Source organism: Coregonus clupeaformis, chromosome 21, assembly GCF_020615455.1.
Source record: "Coregonus clupeaformis isolate EN_2021a chromosome 21, ASM2061545v1, whole genome shotgun sequence".
In the NCBI taxonomy this organism is placed as follows: domain Eukaryota; kingdom Metazoa; phylum Chordata; class Actinopteri; order Salmoniformes; family Salmonidae; genus Coregonus; species Coregonus clupeaformis.
Genome location: NC_059212.1, coordinates 35,937,248 through 35,955,516, shown reverse-complemented (window position 1 = coordinate 35,955,516; position 18,269 = coordinate 35,937,248). Strand labels below are relative to the sequence as shown.

At 41.9% G+C, this 18,269-nt stretch overlaps 1 protein-coding gene across 1 annotated transcript in view; it reads left to right on the top strand.

The window, feature by feature from the left end:
• Nucleotides 1-18,269, top strand: part of LOC121535350 (arf-GAP with GTPase, ANK repeat and PH domain-containing protein 3) — a 217,761-nt gene that overhangs the window by 128,232 nt on the left and 71,260 nt on the right. The window contains exons 5-9 of the mRNA XM_041842343.2: nucleotides 2,805-2,946; nucleotides 3,504-3,638; nucleotides 5,920-6,047; nucleotides 7,189-7,344; nucleotides 12,681-12,767. Of these exons, the coding sequence (XP_041698277.1) occupies nucleotides 2,805-2,946; nucleotides 3,504-3,638; nucleotides 5,920-6,047; nucleotides 7,189-7,344; nucleotides 12,681-12,767 (648 nt within the window). The remainder of the gene's footprint in view (nucleotides 1-2,804; nucleotides 2,947-3,503; nucleotides 3,639-5,919; nucleotides 6,048-7,188; nucleotides 7,345-12,680; nucleotides 12,768-18,269) is intronic.

Below are 18,269 nucleotides of genomic sequence, written 5' to 3'. Positions count from 1 at the left end.
TATCTTATATTCTGAGAACATGGCAACCATGTTCTGTGTATGTTTAGTGTGACGTTGTTGGAATATTCTTCTAACCCACAAAAAACTGGACACATGAATGTTCTTGCAACGTTACCATGAAACGTGTCTTGAACATTAATATCTTAAATTCTGAGAAAATGGTAACCAGTTCTGGGTAAATTCTATTTGACATTAAGTCTCTTTGAAACATTCCTTGCACATCACGGGAACATTCCTATGAAAATGTTAGTTAATGACTTAATGAGACTCTTAAGGGAACATTTGTTGTTAGCTGGGTACCTGTCTGGAGTGCCAGGTGGGCGGGGGTTGCGCATTTGTGACTATTCTATTGGCTCCATTGCAACAAGTAAGCTCAATCAAGCACAGATATAGTATTTTAAATTTATTAAAATAGTATTTGAACCTAGGTCTGATTCATTCCCCTGGGGCTCAGGAGCGATAGATGTGAACGCTGCTGAATGACTGAATGGAGGAAGGAGGTGAAGGCGAGGTAGGGAAGGGGTTGTTACACTGTTAGCGCTCGGGCACGGTTCTCTCTCCTCCTTAACCACTTTCCTAGAAGCTATTGTGATTATGATGACATCATTCTGCTGCCCGAGGGAAACCTCTTCCTCTTCCTCTCTCCCTGGTGATGCACTAAGAGATACAGTATATAGATTAGGTTTGTGTAATGGTGGAAGAGAAAGCAGGTTCCACCTTCCGATAACCTGGGTTACAGGTTTGTAATAGCCATATATGAGATTTCATTGATATTCCCCCTTGTAACTGGCGAAACAGGCGTTAACACAATAACACATGCCCTGCATTAAATTGCTTTTGCTACACTACCCTCTTCTGCACAAAAATGGAACTGAAGCCACCACCAAAAAAAAGGGAATTGCTTTGCATGCTAATCATATTGAGTCAGACAGAGTAATGCATACTTCAAGACTGTTACAAAGGTGAACTTTATTCATTAAGTTGTCATTAAATTGCTGTGGTTATTCATTCAAAAACCTCATCAGGAGATTCATAATATAATTTTGTTTCAGCTGGTTATGGTTCACCAAGAGGAATTGATTGCAATTCATTTTTATGTGAACATCTCAATAGGGCTAGATTTATTTGAATGTAAAAGACCTCATTATAAATGCCTATATCTCTTAAATTCTCACAAGCTGGTTCTCTCTTTAACAATGTTTTTGTTGATACATCTTATGCACAAGTTAAACCGCTCTGGATACCCAATTCCCTTGATGAGGACCCACTCTGGTCCTCCCAGGCCCAGACAGTGCCCACACCCAAATATATACAGTGCATTCGGAAAGTATTCAAACCCCTTTACTTTTTCACACATTTTGTTACGTTACAGCCTTATTCTAAAATGGATTAAATAGTTTTTCCCCCCTCATCAATCTATACACAATACCACATAATGACAAAGCAAAAACGGAAATATCATATTTACATAAGTATTCAGACCCTTTACTCAGTACATTGTTGAAGCACCGTTGGCAGCGATTACAGCCTTGAGTCTTCTTGGGTATGACGCTACAAGCTTTGTACACCTGTATTTGGGGAGTTTCTCCCATTCTTCTCTGCAGATCCTCTCAAGCTCTGTCAGGTTGGATGAGGAGCATTGCTGCACAGCTATTTTCAGGTCTCTCCAGAGATGTTCGATCGGGTTCAAGTCCGGGCTCTGGCTGGGCCACTCAAGGACATTCAGAGACTTGTCCCGAAGCCATTGCTGCGTTGTCCTGGCTGTGTGCTTAGGGTCATTGTCCTGTTGGAAGGTGAACCTTCACCCCAGTCTGAGGTCCTGAGTGCTCTGAAGCAGGTTTCATCAAGGATCTCTCTGTACTTTGCTCTGATCATCCTTCCCTCTATCCTGACTAGTCTCCCAGTCCCTGCTGCTGAAAAACCCCACAGCATGATGCTGCCACCAAAGCTGAAAATTGGACTCATCAGAGAAGATGACCTTACTCCAGTCCTCTACGGTCCAATCCTTATGGTCTTTTGCAAACCTCAGCCTGGCTTTTCTTTGCTTCTCATTGATGAAGGGCTTTTATATAGCTTTGCACAACTTCAGCCCTGCCCCTAGGAGCCTGTTTTGAACCGTCCTCGCTGTGCACTTCACCCCAGCTGCCGTTTGCCATTCTTTTTGTAGTTCACTTGATGTCATCCTACGGTTGTTGAGTGACATTCGAATGAGTTGGCGGTCATCCCGGTCAGTAGAGAGTCGTTTTCGCCCTCTGCCGGTCTGTAGCTTTGTTGTCCCCAACGTCTGCTGCTTGACCTTGTTCTTATGAACCGCCGTCTTTGAAATCTTAAGGATGGAAGCATCCTGACGCTTACTGTATCCCTCTGCCAGTAAAGCCATAATTGAACCCTTCTTTTCCTCACTCAAAACTTTCCTTTTCAACTCTTGTGGCATGGTCAATAGTTATTCTTTGATTAATATTACTTTTGAGGTACTATTAGCACTGTTTTTGCCATCCAGCTGGTCCTATTGCAAGAGGATAGTGATGACCACAGCAGTGGTTTTTATACTTTTTCTCATTAAATAAGATTTGGTTCAGATGATCACCTAATCAGTACCTAATTCAGTAGAATGAGGTGTGCCTGTGTTGGAATTCAACAGACACTGTAATGGAATGGCTGTCATACATGTAGAGATGCTGATTTAAGAAATATTTGCAGTGGTCTCTTAATTTTTTCCAGAGCTGTATGTATGTTGGTGCTTTTTTTCATGCGTTGAATCATCCCAAGCCTATTCTTGTGTTTGGTCTGTGTGTCCCCTCCAGTTTTCAGCGTGGGTAGACGCTGTGGTGTTTGTCTTCAGTCTGGAGGATGAGATCAGTTTCCAGACAGTCTACAACTATTTCCTGCGTCTGTCCAGCTACAGGAACACAGCAGAGGTCCCCATGGTCCTGGTCGGGACACAAGGTATTTATTTTGAACCTTGATTTAACCAGGCATGTCCCTTAAGGTATGGATATTGTTTGGATTGTTTGTTTCATCCCATACTGAAGGAGAAGGGAGATTCAGCAACACTTCAAGGACAATGGAATTAAATAAAAACGCTTCTTTATAGCTAAAAGTTGATCCAACGCGTTTCTGCATTTGGTCTTCATCAGGGTTTTTACAGAAGTAAAACAGAATGAGGCTTTTATACATTTCAAGGGACCAATCACAATGCGTATACAAAGAAAAACATAATGTTAGACATGGGGCAAAAGTGGTAGTTTGTGGCTTAGCGGTAGCCAGTTGTTACCATACACCTGACATAAATCACCTGACATAAAGTAGGGCTGGGAATTTTTCCTGACCCTGACTACGTGCCCTGAACAGGAACAACTCTGGGCCTTAGTTTTAGCATAGACTTGAGACTTTAGTGTGGATTTTCATATACAGAATCCCCCAAATGACATTTTCTCAAATCAAAAGGACATATATTAGTCAAAGTGACTACAGTCTTGTTGGTGCTTTTTGTCTCTCCCCAGATGCCATCAGTGCTGCCAACCCCAGAGTGATCGATGACTCGCGGGCCAGGAAGCTGTCCAACGACCTGAAGCGCTCCACCTACTACGAGACCTGCTCTACCTATGGCCTCAATGTGGAACGAGTCTTCCAGGATGGTGAGGGCTGAGTCATTGGGCACTGTGGACATACTGTAGCTAGGCCATCATGTCACTGAGTACTTCATTTCTGGTCCTGGACTAGTGTTAACGCAACCATTTCAATTAATCAACTAATCTCCAATCCCTTGATTAACTTTGTAGCTGAATGGGGTGTGTCAGTGCTGGGACAAAAATGTGGATCAGGAGTACAGAATGCTGGTCTTCAGTGTACCGTTGTAGAGGCCAACGTCCACCCATAGTGTTTCTATTGCTATCCAGTATCCAATCTTCCCTAGCAGATGATTGAGCCATTCATACTCTCTATTGAATGGTAATGTCAATGGAAAATACATTGGAAAGGAAATTGGTAAGGAATACAGTGCCTTGCAAAAGTATTTCCTATTTTGATGCATTACAGCCTATAATTTAAATTTATTTTAATTTGGATTTCATGTAATGGGCTCCCGAGTGGCGCAGCGGTCTAAGGCACTGCATCTCAGTGCTTGAGGAGTCACTACAGACACCCTGGTTCGATTCCAGGCTGTATCATAACCGGCCGTGATTGTGAGTCCCATAGGGCGGCGCACAATTGGCCCAGCGTTGTCTGGGTTTGGCCGGTGTAGGCCGTCATTGTAAATAAGAATTTGTTCTTAACTGACTTGCCTAGTTAAATAAAGGAGAAAAAAAAGAAACAAAAATGGACATACATAAAATAGTCCAAATTGGTGAAGTGAAATTTAAAAAAGTTATAAAAATAAATAACGGAAAAGTGGTGCGTACATATGTATTCAGCCCCTTTGCTATGAAGCCCCTAAATAAGATCTGGTGCAACCAATTACCTTCAGAAGTCACATAATTAGTTAAATAAAGTCCACCTGTGTGCAATCTAAGTGTCACATGATCTCAGTATATATACACCTGTTGTGAAAGGCCCCAGAGTCTGCAACACCACTAAGCAAGGGGCACCACCAAGCAAGCGGCACCATGAAGACCAAGGAGCTCTCCAAACAGGTCAGGGACAAAGTTGTGGAGAAGTAGCTTGGTAGCGTGCTCTGTAGCTCAATTGGTAGAGCACGGCGCTTGTAACGCCAGGGTAGTGGGTTCAATCCCCCGGACCACCCATACGTAAAAATGTATGCACACATGACTGTAAGTCGCTTTGGATAAAAGCGTCTGCTAAATGGCATATTATAAGTACAGATCACGGTTGGGTTATAAAAAAATATCTGAAACTTTTAACATCCCACGGAGCACCATTAAATCCATTATAAAAAAATTGAAAGAATATGGCACCACAACAAACCTGCCAAGAGAGGGCCGCCCACCAAAACTCACGGACCAGGCAAGGAGGGCATTAATCTGAGAGGCAACAAAGAGACCAAAGATAATAAGAAAAAAATAAGCAAACACGTTTGGTGTTTGCCAAAAAGCATGTGGGAGACTCACCAAACATATGGAAGAAGGTACTCTGGTCAGATGAGACTAAAATTGAGCTTTTTGGCCATCAAGGAAAACGCTATGTCTGGCACAAACCCAACACCTCTCATCACCCCGAGAACACCATCCCCACAGTGAAGCATGGTGGTGGCAGCATCAATCTGCAGGGACTGGGAAACTGGTCAAAATTGAAGGAAATGATGGATGGCGCTAAATACAGGGACATTCTTGAGGGAAACCTGTTTCAGTCTTCCAGAGATTTGAGACTGGGACGGAGGTTCACCTTCCAGCAGGAGAATGACCCTAAGCATACTGCTAAAGCAACACTCAAGTGGTTTAAGGGGAAACATTTAAATGTCTTGGAATGGCCTAGTCAAAGCCCAGATCTCAATCCAATTGAGAATATGTGGTATGACTTAAAGATTGCTGTACACCAGCGGAACCCATCCAAGTTGAAGGAGCTGGATCAGTTTTGCCTTGATGAATGGGCAAAAATCCCAGTGGCTAGATGTGCCAAGCTTATAGAGTCATACCCCAAGAGACTTGCAGCTGTAATTACTGCAAAAGGTGGCTCTACAAAGTATTGACTTTGGGGGGGTAGGCATGTTGTGTAAATCAAATGATACAAACCCCCCAAAAATCGATTTTAATTCCAGGTTGTAAGGCAACAAAATAGGAAAAATGCCAAGGGGGGTGAATACTTTCGCAAGCCACTGTATTAGAGTTGACATTGTGGAGTTATCCTGAGTTATACCTATCCTGAAAGTCATTGTACTTTATAACAGAGTCGTCGACTGACCACTTGTTGTTGTTGATTCCTAACTCTCTGTTGTTTGTCTGTGTCTCATTCTCTCCACCCCAGTTGCCCAGAAGGTGGTGGCTCTGAGGAAAAAGCAGCAGCTGTCTATTGGTCCGTGCAAGTCCCTGCCCAATTCTCCCAGCCACTCATCAGTCCCCAACGCATCCATCCCCTCTGTGCATATTAACCAGGTGAGGCCACACCCCCTGATAGAATATTTCTAACTAAGGCCAGGAGTTTTCCTGGTCACGTAACCTGACTCAGGGACCTAGTTTTAGGCTATTACTAGGTCCCTGAGTTGTTCCTGGTCAGGTTACATGGTCAGAAAAAAAAGAGCTTCTTCTGTGAAATTGGTACATGCAGCAAGACATAGGGCTGTACACTACTGAATATCTAGATAGGCTGTACACTACTGAAGATCTAGATAGGCTGTACACTACTGAAGATCTAGATAGGCTGTACACTACTGAAGATCTAGATAGACTGTACACTACTGAAGATCTAGATAGGCTGGACACTACTGAAGATCTAGATAGGCTGTACACTACTGAAGATCTAGATAGGCTGTACACTACTGAAGATCTAGATAGGCTATACACTACTGAAGATCTAGATAGGCTGTACACTACTGAAGATCTAGATAGGCTGTACACTACTGAAGATCTAGATAGGCTGTACACAATTGAAGATCTAGATAGGCTGTACACTACTGAAGATCTAGATAGGCTGTACACTACTGAAGATCTAGATAGGCTGTACACTACTGAAGATCTAGATAGGCTGTACACTATTGAATATCTAGATAGGCTGTACACTACTGAAGATCTAGATAGGCTGTACACTACTGAATATCTAGATAGGCTGTACACTACTGAAGATCTAGATAGGCTGTACACTATTGAAGATCTAGATAGGCTGTACACTACTGAAGATCTAGATAGGCTGTACACTACTGAAGATCTAGATAGGCTGTACACTACTGAAGATCTAGATAGGCTGTACACTACTGAATATCTAGATAGGCTGTACACTACTGAATATCTAGATAGGCTGTACACTACTGAAGATCTAGATAGGCTGTACACTATTGAAGATCTAGATAGGCTGTACACTACTGAAGATCTAGATAGGCTGTACACTACTGAAGATCTAGATAGGCTGTACACTACTGAAGATAAAGGGCGTAGAGGAGTCTACATAAACAACAGTATCTATGGTGTTTCCGCTTTCCCAGATCCTGCCTTCTTTAACTGACCAGTCTGTTCTCTCATCTTTTTCTCTTTCTCTCTTTCTCTTTCTCTCTCCATCTTGGTCTCTCTTCCCTCCCTCCAGTCGGCAAACGGCGGGGGTGCGTTCAGTGACTACTCCTCCTCGGTGCCCTCCACTCCCAGCATCAGCCAGAGAGAGATGCGCATCGAGACCATTGCTGCCTCCAACACGCCCACACCCATCCGCAAGCAGTCCAAGCGCCGCTCCAACATCTTCACAGTAAGTATGCGGCAGCTGATGCAGAGCAACACCCACTCACATTACTAGAGGGCGCAGTACCGCACACACACATACTGTCCACCAGAGGGAGACTAAGACGAAGCTACCATTTCTGTCTGTCTCAGATACAGGCACAAAAAGCCTTCCTGGCTTTACTCTTTATACAAGCAACTACAATGGGCAAAGGGGACAAAAAATAATAACAATATGGTTGTTGGTTGCAACCTGGGTTGTATTTTGAACCCATACTATGAAAAAAAACGTCATTTATTTTTTAAATTTCTTATTTTAAAGCAAATATCAAAGCTATAAGCACTGTGGAGAAATATCTCAGCTTTTTTAAACCTTTTTTATGTTGGTAACATTTTTCTTTACTTTCCAATTGGAAGTAAATGAGCGCATGAGTTACTCATCTTTCACTTATACCCTTTTCCTGGCCCCACTGTCTCAATCTTTGGCCTCCGTCCCTCCCCTACCCCTCTTATTTTTACTAGATCCTTTCTTTGCAGTGACTCCCTATTGGGGGAGAGAAGGGGTGAGGCAAGGCTACACCTCACTAAAGCCAGCAATGCCACTTCCCTAACCCGGCCACACTAAGCTAAACTAAAAGTCAGGACCATAAACCTTTCAGTCACTACAGAGTCAGATAATGCATGCTCTCCCTCTCTCCCCCTCCACCCCTATCTTACTGTAGGTATCCCTACCCTAGATATTCCAGCTCTTACCTTAGCCCATTGACCTCTGGCCACTACCAGTGTACTTACCACAGCTTGCCCTGCTCCCATTACCTATACTTATGATAGCCCTAGTTAAACCTTTATCCTTACCCCAATTTCCCGTATTCAATCCTGTGACACAGCTCTAACCTTCCCTACCTTTGAGACCTTTGCACTAACCACTGTTCTTTTCACAGCCTCCTTACCTCCCAGCCTTCTCCCCTAACCCCAGCCTCCTCCTGCTCCAATCTACCTTTATCCCTTCCCCAGCTCCCCTTTCTCTAACCTCTAACCTCTCGCTTCTCCCCTAACCCCAGCCCCATCCCTTTCTCTAACCAAGCTCAACCCTGACCCCAGCCTTCCCACATCCTCCCTCTCTCTAACCTCTCCCATCTCCCCCTACCCCAGGCTCTGGGCAGCAGAGCAGGCTGTGTGTCAGTTAGTAGCTCCCCTTGTCTTCTCCCTCCCCCTGCTAGGTAGTGACTAACCCTGTCCACCAGAGAAATGAGCCTCTGCCCGTCTGCGTCATGGAGATGCCCAAGCATGCCACCTATCCTGTGTGGGTGCCCGAATGGCAGGCCGAGCGGGAGTTTCAGCTCATGACCTTCTGAGGAGCGGCAAGCGGGAGGGTGGGAGGGCCAGGGAGGAGCGGAAGAGGGGTGGAGGGGGGAGGGGGTCGACGACTCTCCGTATCCCAAATGACACTTCAAGAGCAAGGAAGACATTGCCATTTTTACAATACAAGAGAAAAAACGAAATAGTTTTGTTTACCAAGCATTCACTTTAAGACTATACCTTCTCACCTTGCTTTTTCATCAATCTCAGTTGAGAGGACCTCTTGAGGACACAGAATTATTTACATTCGGCACACAATACAGTAGTCCTGAACATCTCTCTCTGGCCACACATAGTTACAAAGGCAGTATTATAAAACTTGCAATGCCACCTCTTCTAATCATAGTAGTGGGTAACTGTGATCCCTAACCAGTTTTTATTCAGTTGGAAAGTTGTAGTCAGGATCGAGACAAAGCCTTAACATCATGGGTTATTTTAATAGATTATACAACACAATAGTGTCTATTTCTCTCCCACCCCTTTTGGTTTCGCTTTTCTTTTCTTCAAAGTGATTTGTGGGCTTTTTGACCAGATAGACCTTTCAAAAGCACTCAAACTAATTAGAAACAACACTGTGGCTAACTTTGCGGTCATATTCATGAAACCACTTGTACTTGCTAGTTAGAATATTCAGACACCTTTTCCCAATATATTTCAGTTTGGTATATTTCAGTTTGGAGATTTAATGAATATGACCATAGCTCTATGATACATTATAAAGCACAATTTATTACTCTTCTCCATCGCTAGTCAAAGGTCAATGAGGGAAAGGGTAGAATACCACAGTGACTACTTAAACTACCATTTATCCCAGAACACAATCTGATGACTTGTCATGCTGTCTAATCAGTATTTGGGGGATCTGAAGTGCTTTGAAGTAATCTCAAAAGCTAAAAAATGTTTTATTACAAATATGAATATCATTGATTTAGGTTACTGACTATAGATTTAGTGGGCACTGAGCACCATTTTAATATTTTAATTTGCTGAAATAGGCTACCTTGAATTTTTTTTAGACATTTAGCTTTAAAGTGCATTGCAAATTGACAGGTGAATCTGCCTCTTTTGGAGCTTTTGATAATAGTTTTAGGGTGATTTTATTTCTCAAAGGTCCTAAAAGCTTTACTCAGAAAGACGTTGGTTTATCCACCATGTCACCAGTCAGTTCAGTCTCATAATCATCACTCTCAACCCACTTCTGTCATGACTAGTAATGGCCACTAAGTGTCAGCTGAGTACACAGAAATCCTTTCCTAGTGCTTCCATGGTTTAGTAACCACATCAATAGGTTTGAGGCATTTTTGTTCTTTCTTTATGTTCATAAGCATCGTCATGACGAATTGAGGAGTACCTTTTAGCATATATATATTTTTTGCCCCTTTTTCTAAACCTCATAGCCATCAACTCATGTATAATTGTCGGCCATTTTGTTGACATGTTTTTAGTTCCTTTAGCTCCTTTTCTACGTTTTACTGGATGTCCACCCTTAAGGAAACAAACAAAAAAAGACGGTCTGGAATGTTTTTTTTCCCGATATTTGCAGATTTGTGCTACTGTTCCCAACCTTTCTTCATCAAAAAGGGCTTTCTAACTCCTTCCCCATTAGAAGAGCTCTGTGGTATCAAAAATCAAACCACATTGAACCCCTAAATGAGTTGTCCCTCTGGCCTGTCATTCCCAATAGGGAGGAGTAAGGACTGGGGACTAGAGCGTTAAGAGTTTTTGCTGCTTAACCCTAGTGCCCCCTTTGCATCCTGGGTAATGCATAATGGTTCCGTCAGGAGGTGCACTATAGAAACCATAGAGCTTTGTGACAAAGCAACAAGTAACGTTGGAAGTTTGTTATGTAGATTTGGGAGTTAGTTAATGCTCAAAGTAAAAACGGTCAGATTCACACACTCTGGAGTGTGACAGAATGTAGGGACTCTTCTCTGCTGGAAATGCCCCCACCCCCCTTACAAACAGTCTGTGTACAGTACAGTCAAGTCATGCTTGGAATTATAATTCAACCACTCAAAGGACACTTCCCTCTTACATGACATCACACTGCCTTTTGCCATAAAACGAGGACTAGAGGGTAGGTTGCAATACATTCCCTGGTTTTCCTGGAATCCCGGTTGGAGGATTCCGGAATCAGGAGATAATAAGAAGGAAATCCAGAATCCTCCAACCAGGACTTCTGGAAAACCAGGGAACTTATTGAAAGTTCCTGGAATTCTGCAACCCTAACTAGAGGTGTGAAGTATGTTCAGTTGTTTACTTCCCTCCTCTTTCTTTTCATCGGTTTTCTTTAATTTCTCTTTCATTTCAAGGAATGTCTTGAATGGACTTGAATATGTGGTAAACTTAAATAAGGGTATGTTAGGGGTGATGTTGGGTAGTTTTATGAAGGCCTTCATAAAAATAAGAGTAGGGCATCAGGGAGAAGTGGTATCATACAGAATAAAGAATAAAGAATGGCAAATGGATTGCACCGACTTGTATGAATGTAGTTTCTATTTATTTAATTTGACCATGATTTAGAATGATTAATTTCTCCATCCTTTATTATTGATATTTATTTACTTGTTTTATTTTTTATTAATTTATTTCAATTTGGTTTTGGTATGAAGATTATGAAGATTATGAACTTATTCCATAATCGCTTTTATATCATTTACGTATTGAAAAATATAAGACTGCTGTATATCTTGTATTGTATTTAATTTACAATGGTACTCTATAGAAAGTATATGATATATATATATGAAATATATTTAAAAATATATGCCTTTATTGTCCATCCTATATTTTGTGGGAACTGCAATGTTTGGCTCATTCTGTTGATCTTATTTTGAAGTGAAACCTGTGACTTGATTTGTATGGTGTCTGTATAGAAACAAAAATGATAAAACAATAAAATGTTGAAAATGATAAACCAGAGTTGGTTTACTTGAACTCAGACTCTACCTCTCTCCATTGGCGATTGATTGGGCATCCCTTCATCCTGTTCTGAGTGAGATCATAACAGTCTTGTCTGTTGGTTATGAGTGATATTTCCTGTACTTCACCTGTTAGTTTGTGCTTTGGGGATCTTCTGTGTACAAGTACTCTGTTTGTCATAAAATGGGATAATACTGTATGTTCACTGCTTGACTATTTTGCCTCCACAGTCTGTCATTTCAAATGTCATGTGTTTACAGCATGTGTTGGTGAAATGTGCAGCTGCTCCTGTTCACTGATGGGTTCCACTGTCGTTTATAATGAACATGTTTAACAGCACCTGTACTTCTAACCCTAACACTGTGGATGACTTGAATGCATTTTCCCTCCTGGTGTTTCAATAGGAATGTTGGAAAGAAATGCTATATGAAATTCCTATATGAAAACGTTCTTTGTCCGTCTTGTATAACCTTCTCGCCCCCTAACCTGCCTTTTCTACTTTATATTGCGTTACAACTTGACGCCAGTGAATCTATGCAAAAAGCCCAAGCTGGCCTTAAAACTTGATTTGGACTGATGTGGAAGGGCCCACTGTGGGCCTGAGAGAGGGGTGTTCCTCTCGGATCTGGAAGGGTCCACTGTGGGCCTAACAGAGGGGTGTTCCTCTCGGATCTGGAAGGGTCCACTGGGGGCCTAACAGAGGGATGGATCTCCCATGGGTTTACAGGACTGAGTCATGACTCAATGTCGTCTTTTGGTCTACTACCTATTATGTGTTGAGATGTTATGTTCTGGTCTGTTCTTTTTTTATTACTGCACGCACGTCGATGTTACCGCTGTATGTTACGCTGGTCTGCTTGTTTGTTTATTTTCAAAGCTTTTGTTGTTGAGAATTTTGTTTTGCTATGTTGAGTCCGCCACCCAAACCCCTCTCCAGACACACACACCCCAACCTCCAAACATTCTTACATCTGACCCCCATGCTCACCTTGATACACACACCTCACTCAACGCCCACCCCATCTCCCCCTTGCCATGGTTTGTTCCAGTGACTGACTGACTGACTCTCTTGTTTCCTTGCAGTCACGGAAAGCCAACAGTGAACAGGCAAAGAACACTGACAGTAAAACAGATAGCATAGGCAGTGGAAGGGCCATACCCATCAAACAGGTGAGTGTCTCTCTCTACTACTACACTAGTCATAGGTTGTGTCTGAAATCACACCCTATTCCCTATATAGTGCACTACTTTTGCCAAGGGCCCTGGTCAAAAGTAGTGCACAATAATACGTGGGTGCGGCTTTGGGCACAACAATAGTTTTCAGGTAAGTATAGCACATTCACTGTGTAAGTAGCACATTTCTGCCCTTAAGTGCATATGTAAAAATGTATATTTGACAAGTTTTGACCATAGATATGATCTGGCCAGTGTGTTTGCATAAGTGTTCAGGAAACGTTGACTGTGTGAGTGGGTAGAGTAATACAACTTTACAACCACTAGATGATGCTGTGATACAACATTAGGAATAAGAGAACCCATGATTAGATTGTAATCATTAGAATCCCATCACAAGTAGTGCTAAGGGTTCTCAGAATGACATGAAAAGCACACCAGAGAGAGAATTTCCCTGCAAGGTATAAAGACATACACATCATAATCTTTAGATGATGTACTTACTGTATGTATAGATGTCAGGTTGGATGGGTTTAAACATTGAGACAGGCACTATTGGTCAAAGCAGTTGTAATATATTATGTGATCATATTCTGGTATGTTTAGGTGTCACATATTGACAAGGTATTATTTTCAGCATTAGAGATTTCTCTGGCAATGTGGCTTGTAATTTCTCTCCGAAGCTGTGTTATGTTATATATCCATCAGACATATTTTATGGTACTTTCTCGTGTTATTTGAAAAAAACTAACTTTGTTGTCTCTTAATTTTACAAGAAAATGCAAGCGTCTAAATCTGATCACCATAGTTTCCTAGTCCCCAAAAATATATTTCAAAAACACTATGAGCAAATATAACATTGCATTAAAACACTTAAAGCGGTAAAGTGTAAGAATCATGAGCCTGGCCATGTAACCAAGCTCCAAATATAGTTTTAATTCTACAGTCTTTAATATTAATTTCCCTTTCTTTTTAGATGTTCAAAATATGCTAAAAATAACCATATGAAGTACAGTGGAATCACATTGAGTATGGGTAATTTGTTCTAAAGATATAACTTAGAACCAGGATGAGGAGTCATTGACACATTAATTACTATTCTCTCCTGATTATATTAGGGCTTTCAGAAAAGGTCAGTATCCTTATTCTAGCATTATCCTTCTCAACCAGGAATTATGGGAATGGTCAAAATGTACACTTCATTTTAAACGTGATAGTCCAAGTATTCCCTGCTGTTCAGGATGCTGTCCACATTTCTGCATATTTAGAAAGAATACAAGTATAAAATCGATGAAACACATGGGAAATATTGGCAAATGGAGAAAAAAACGTTGAATTTCCATTTGTTCCCAATGAGAATGTAACTGTATCTAGAAAAGTAAATTTCCTAAAGAAAATGTGGTGTGCTTGCTAGCTTAAAAAAAAAGTATTTATGGTTTTGAAATAAGTTAAAGTAGTGACTGCAGTAGTAATGGTAGTGACTGATTATAGTTGAAAAATATTTTTAAGTATTTTAAATATTATTGTTTAGTTTTTGTATTTTACCCCCTTTTTCTCCCCAATTCCGTGATATCCAATTGCGATCTTGTCTCATCGCTGCAACTCCCCAACGGGCTCGGGAGAGGTGAAGGTCGAGTCATGCATCCTCCGAAATATGACCCTCCAAACCGCGCTCCTTAACACCCACCTGCTTAACCCGGAAGCCAGCTGCACCAATGTGTAAGAGGAAACACCATTCATCTGATGACCGAAGTCAGCCTGCAGGTGCCCGGCCCGCCACAAGGAGTCGCTAGAGCGCGATGAGCCAAGTAAAGCACCCCCGGCCAAACCCTCCCCTAACCTGGATAATGCTGGGCCAATTGTGCACCGCCCTATGTGACTCCCGGTCACGGCCGGTTGTGACACAGCCTGGGATCGAACCCGGGTCTGTAGTGACGCCTCAAGCACTGCGATGCAAAAAATGTGGTAAAGCCGTTTCAAGCTAGAGACACCAAACCAATGCTCACATGTTCAAGCTAGCTTATGCAATGCAGTAGCTTAGACCGCTGCGCCACTCAGGAGGCAGATGGATTTATTGATTGATTGGATAGAATAAGCTAGCTTGAAACGGCTTTAACACATTTTTTGCAGTATTACTTAAGTGCCTTGTTGCAAACAGGATGCATGTTTTGAAATATTTTTTATTCTGTACAGGCTTCCTTCTTTTCACTTTGTCATTTAGATTAGTATTGTGGAGTAACTACAATGTTGTTGATCCATCCTCCGTTTTCTCATATCACGACAATTAAACTCTGTAACTGTTTTAAAATCACCATTGTCCTCATGGTGAAATCCCTGAGCGGTTTTCTTCCTCTCCGGCAACTGAGTTAGGAAGGACGCCTGTATCTTTGTAGTGACTGGTTGTATTGATACACCATCCAAAGCCTTATTAATAACTTCACCATGCTCTAAGGGATATTCAGTGTCTCCTTTTTTTATTTTACACATCTACCAATCGGTGCCCTTCTTTGCGAGGCATTGAGAAACCTCCCTGGTCTTTGTAGTTGAATATGTGCTTGAAATTCACTACTTGATTGAGGGACCTCACAGATGTGTAACACAACAAAATGTGGAGAAAGTAAAGGGATGTGAATACTTTCTGAAGGCACTGTAGACCATGAACTGCAACACACACGGACATTCATTGCCAAACAACGCTACTGCCACCTTCTGGTTTGGAGTATTTTAACAAGGCTGAGTGGCTGACGGCTTCAAGGTCTTTGCTGTGTGAACACAAAAGAGATGGACTGCCAACACTGTCGGCAGGCAAACGTTTGACAATCCTACCGGTATGTCTGAGCTATAAGTCTATGGCCGTTTTATTGCCATTGAAATGCATTGGAACCTCATTTTAAATGTTGTTGTAGTACAAAAAGTATAAATGCTATGAAAAATATTTTCTCAAGCAATCTAAGTTGGGGCAGTCTGCATGTTTGAAAGTTGGTTTCGTGTTAATAGATTACTTCGTTTAAGCTGTAGATCGGGCCGACGAAATCAAATAATAATAAGAGTATGTAAGAAATCTAGAGTTGTGCTTTGCTTTCAGCAAGCACACCTAATGACCACCGAAATTCCCCTCCATATCAGTCAGGTTTAAGGGGATTAGGCCACCAGGGCCAGGTGAGAGGGAGGTCAGTTGACAGAGATCTTAAAGAAGACCCCCCGGGTGGGTATCATAGCACCTTCAGACAATAAGATAAGACCAGACCAGCTCCCGTCCCATGATCTACCCAGGCGGGTTGGGGGGGCTAGGTGTGGGGGGTGTATTAAGAGTAGCTGATGGCCTGCCCTGGCCAGTCAAATGCACAATCAGGAAGATCAAAGTGCCAATGTGAGCTTAATTACCCCCTATTGGGCAAATTACACACTGCCATCTCCCCCTCTCCTACCCCCCCTCCCTCTGTTGACCCCCCCCATCTGTAAAAATGGTAAATAAGGGCAACAATGCACTCACTGCTGAGGAGCTGTCGACACTAGGCTTTTCTTCTTGCCCTCTCTCTCTGTTCTGTCTATTCCCCCCTTTCCCAAACCCCTCTTCTCTTCCTTCTGTTCTCCTCCGGCTGGCTGTCACAAAGGCCCGGGCTATCACTCAGCCACCGTGGCAGGATGCAGCTTTTTTCCAGGAGCGTGACAATGGAAAGGGAAGACACTATCTCCTCTGTGTAGATATGACAATTGTGTGGACACGGCGAGCGCGTCTGGCGATTGGCCTGACATAAGGAGACAGTCTCCTGTCTCACAGCCTGAACATGGGGATCATGGTTGAGTGTGTGTGAGTCCGGGAGAGAGAGAGGGAGGGAGGAAAGGAAGGAGAGACAGAAGGTGAAACGCATTTTTTTTTTAAAGAACGTCTGTTCACGACATGCCCCCATTCACTCTATTACTGTCATGATAAAAGAACACTATTTGCTGTAAGTCATCAATTCATTCTTCTAAATTTTAAAATTATTACTCAATTATTCTAATTGTTTTAAATGGCAGCTCAATTTGATAATGTATCATAGAGGATTGAAAAATGTTATTTTGCTATCATTTCTGACAGTTCAATTAATTAAAATGAAGTGGTTGTGTAAAAAGTCCCTATATTGGACTAATATGGACTAATATTAATCCTCTCAGTATTATTATCGATCTTTTCAAGCCAGTGATGAATTTGTGTTGGTCCACTGATTACATTTGATAGATTTATGGCTGGTTCAATAAGGACTTGAGATGTGTAACATTATTTGTGTGTAAAACATGCATTACACTGTCACCAGAGGCCTTGTGACAGCACCATTTACTTCATCAGATCATAAAGCCATTAAAATGTGTTTACAGTTCTTTTATTGACCAAATCATGGCGAAAATAGTTTGTGCATGCTTAGATCAATGCCAATTTTAGTCATTTAATAGGCCAAGCATTCAGTCACAAAGACAAAATCATGAACGGTATGGGTGTGAAAGAGCAGGTTTCGCACAAGCTAATATAAAGATGTTTACAAAAGCCATCTTTGAAATGTCACTAATAACAGCAGTTTGTAATTGTATGTATTGGGTAGTGGTTATCAAACTTCAAGACAAGACCATCACAAAAACCTCTTGATAGTGATGATCAGAGGCCTGCTAGGGCCCTGTAATAGGTGGGTTATGGATGTGTTTAGCAAGGCAAAATCAAATCAAAGTTTATTGGTCGCGTACACAGATTTGCAGATGTTATCGCATGTGCTGCTAAATGCTTGTGTTTCTAGCTCTAACAGTGCAGTAATACCTAGCAATACAAGACAATACACACATAATCCAAAAAGTACAGAAAAAATAAATTAAGAAATATCAGAAGAGCCATGTCAGAGTCCGGAATATGTAAGGGATAATCAACGAGGGGCTATGCGTTCTATGGAAAATAATGAACGACGTGGAAGGTGTGTTCGGAACTGACCTTCCACTAGCGTGGCGTGGAACTGATCTTCCACAGAGTTGCATTATTTTCCAGAGAACCAATAAAGCCCCGAGTTGATTATCCCTTTTATACCATGGCTATAATTTAACACATTTGCCACTAGAAATGTGTTCATTTGCCGGTAAAAATGTGTTCAACATCCAACTGAAGTAGCTAGAAAGTTTACTAGATAGCTACAGTAGTTGCCATTGTAACCAAACAAACAGACTTGCTACTTTAACTAACAAAACCATCAGTCCTAGCTTGCCATTATGAAAATCGAATGTAACTGTCACGATCGTCTAATGAGGAGGACCAAGGCGCAGCGTTGAAAGTGAACATAGTATTTATTAGACTGATCACACGATCAAAATAACTGACGAAAACGTGATGTCTCTGGTTACTTAAACAAACCAAAATGAGAACAAGAAACCACAACACAAAGTGAAAAGACCGATAGTTAAATATGGCTCCCAATCAGAGACAACCAGCTGACACTCGTTGCCTCTGATTGGGAGTCACTCAGGCCAACATAGATATAC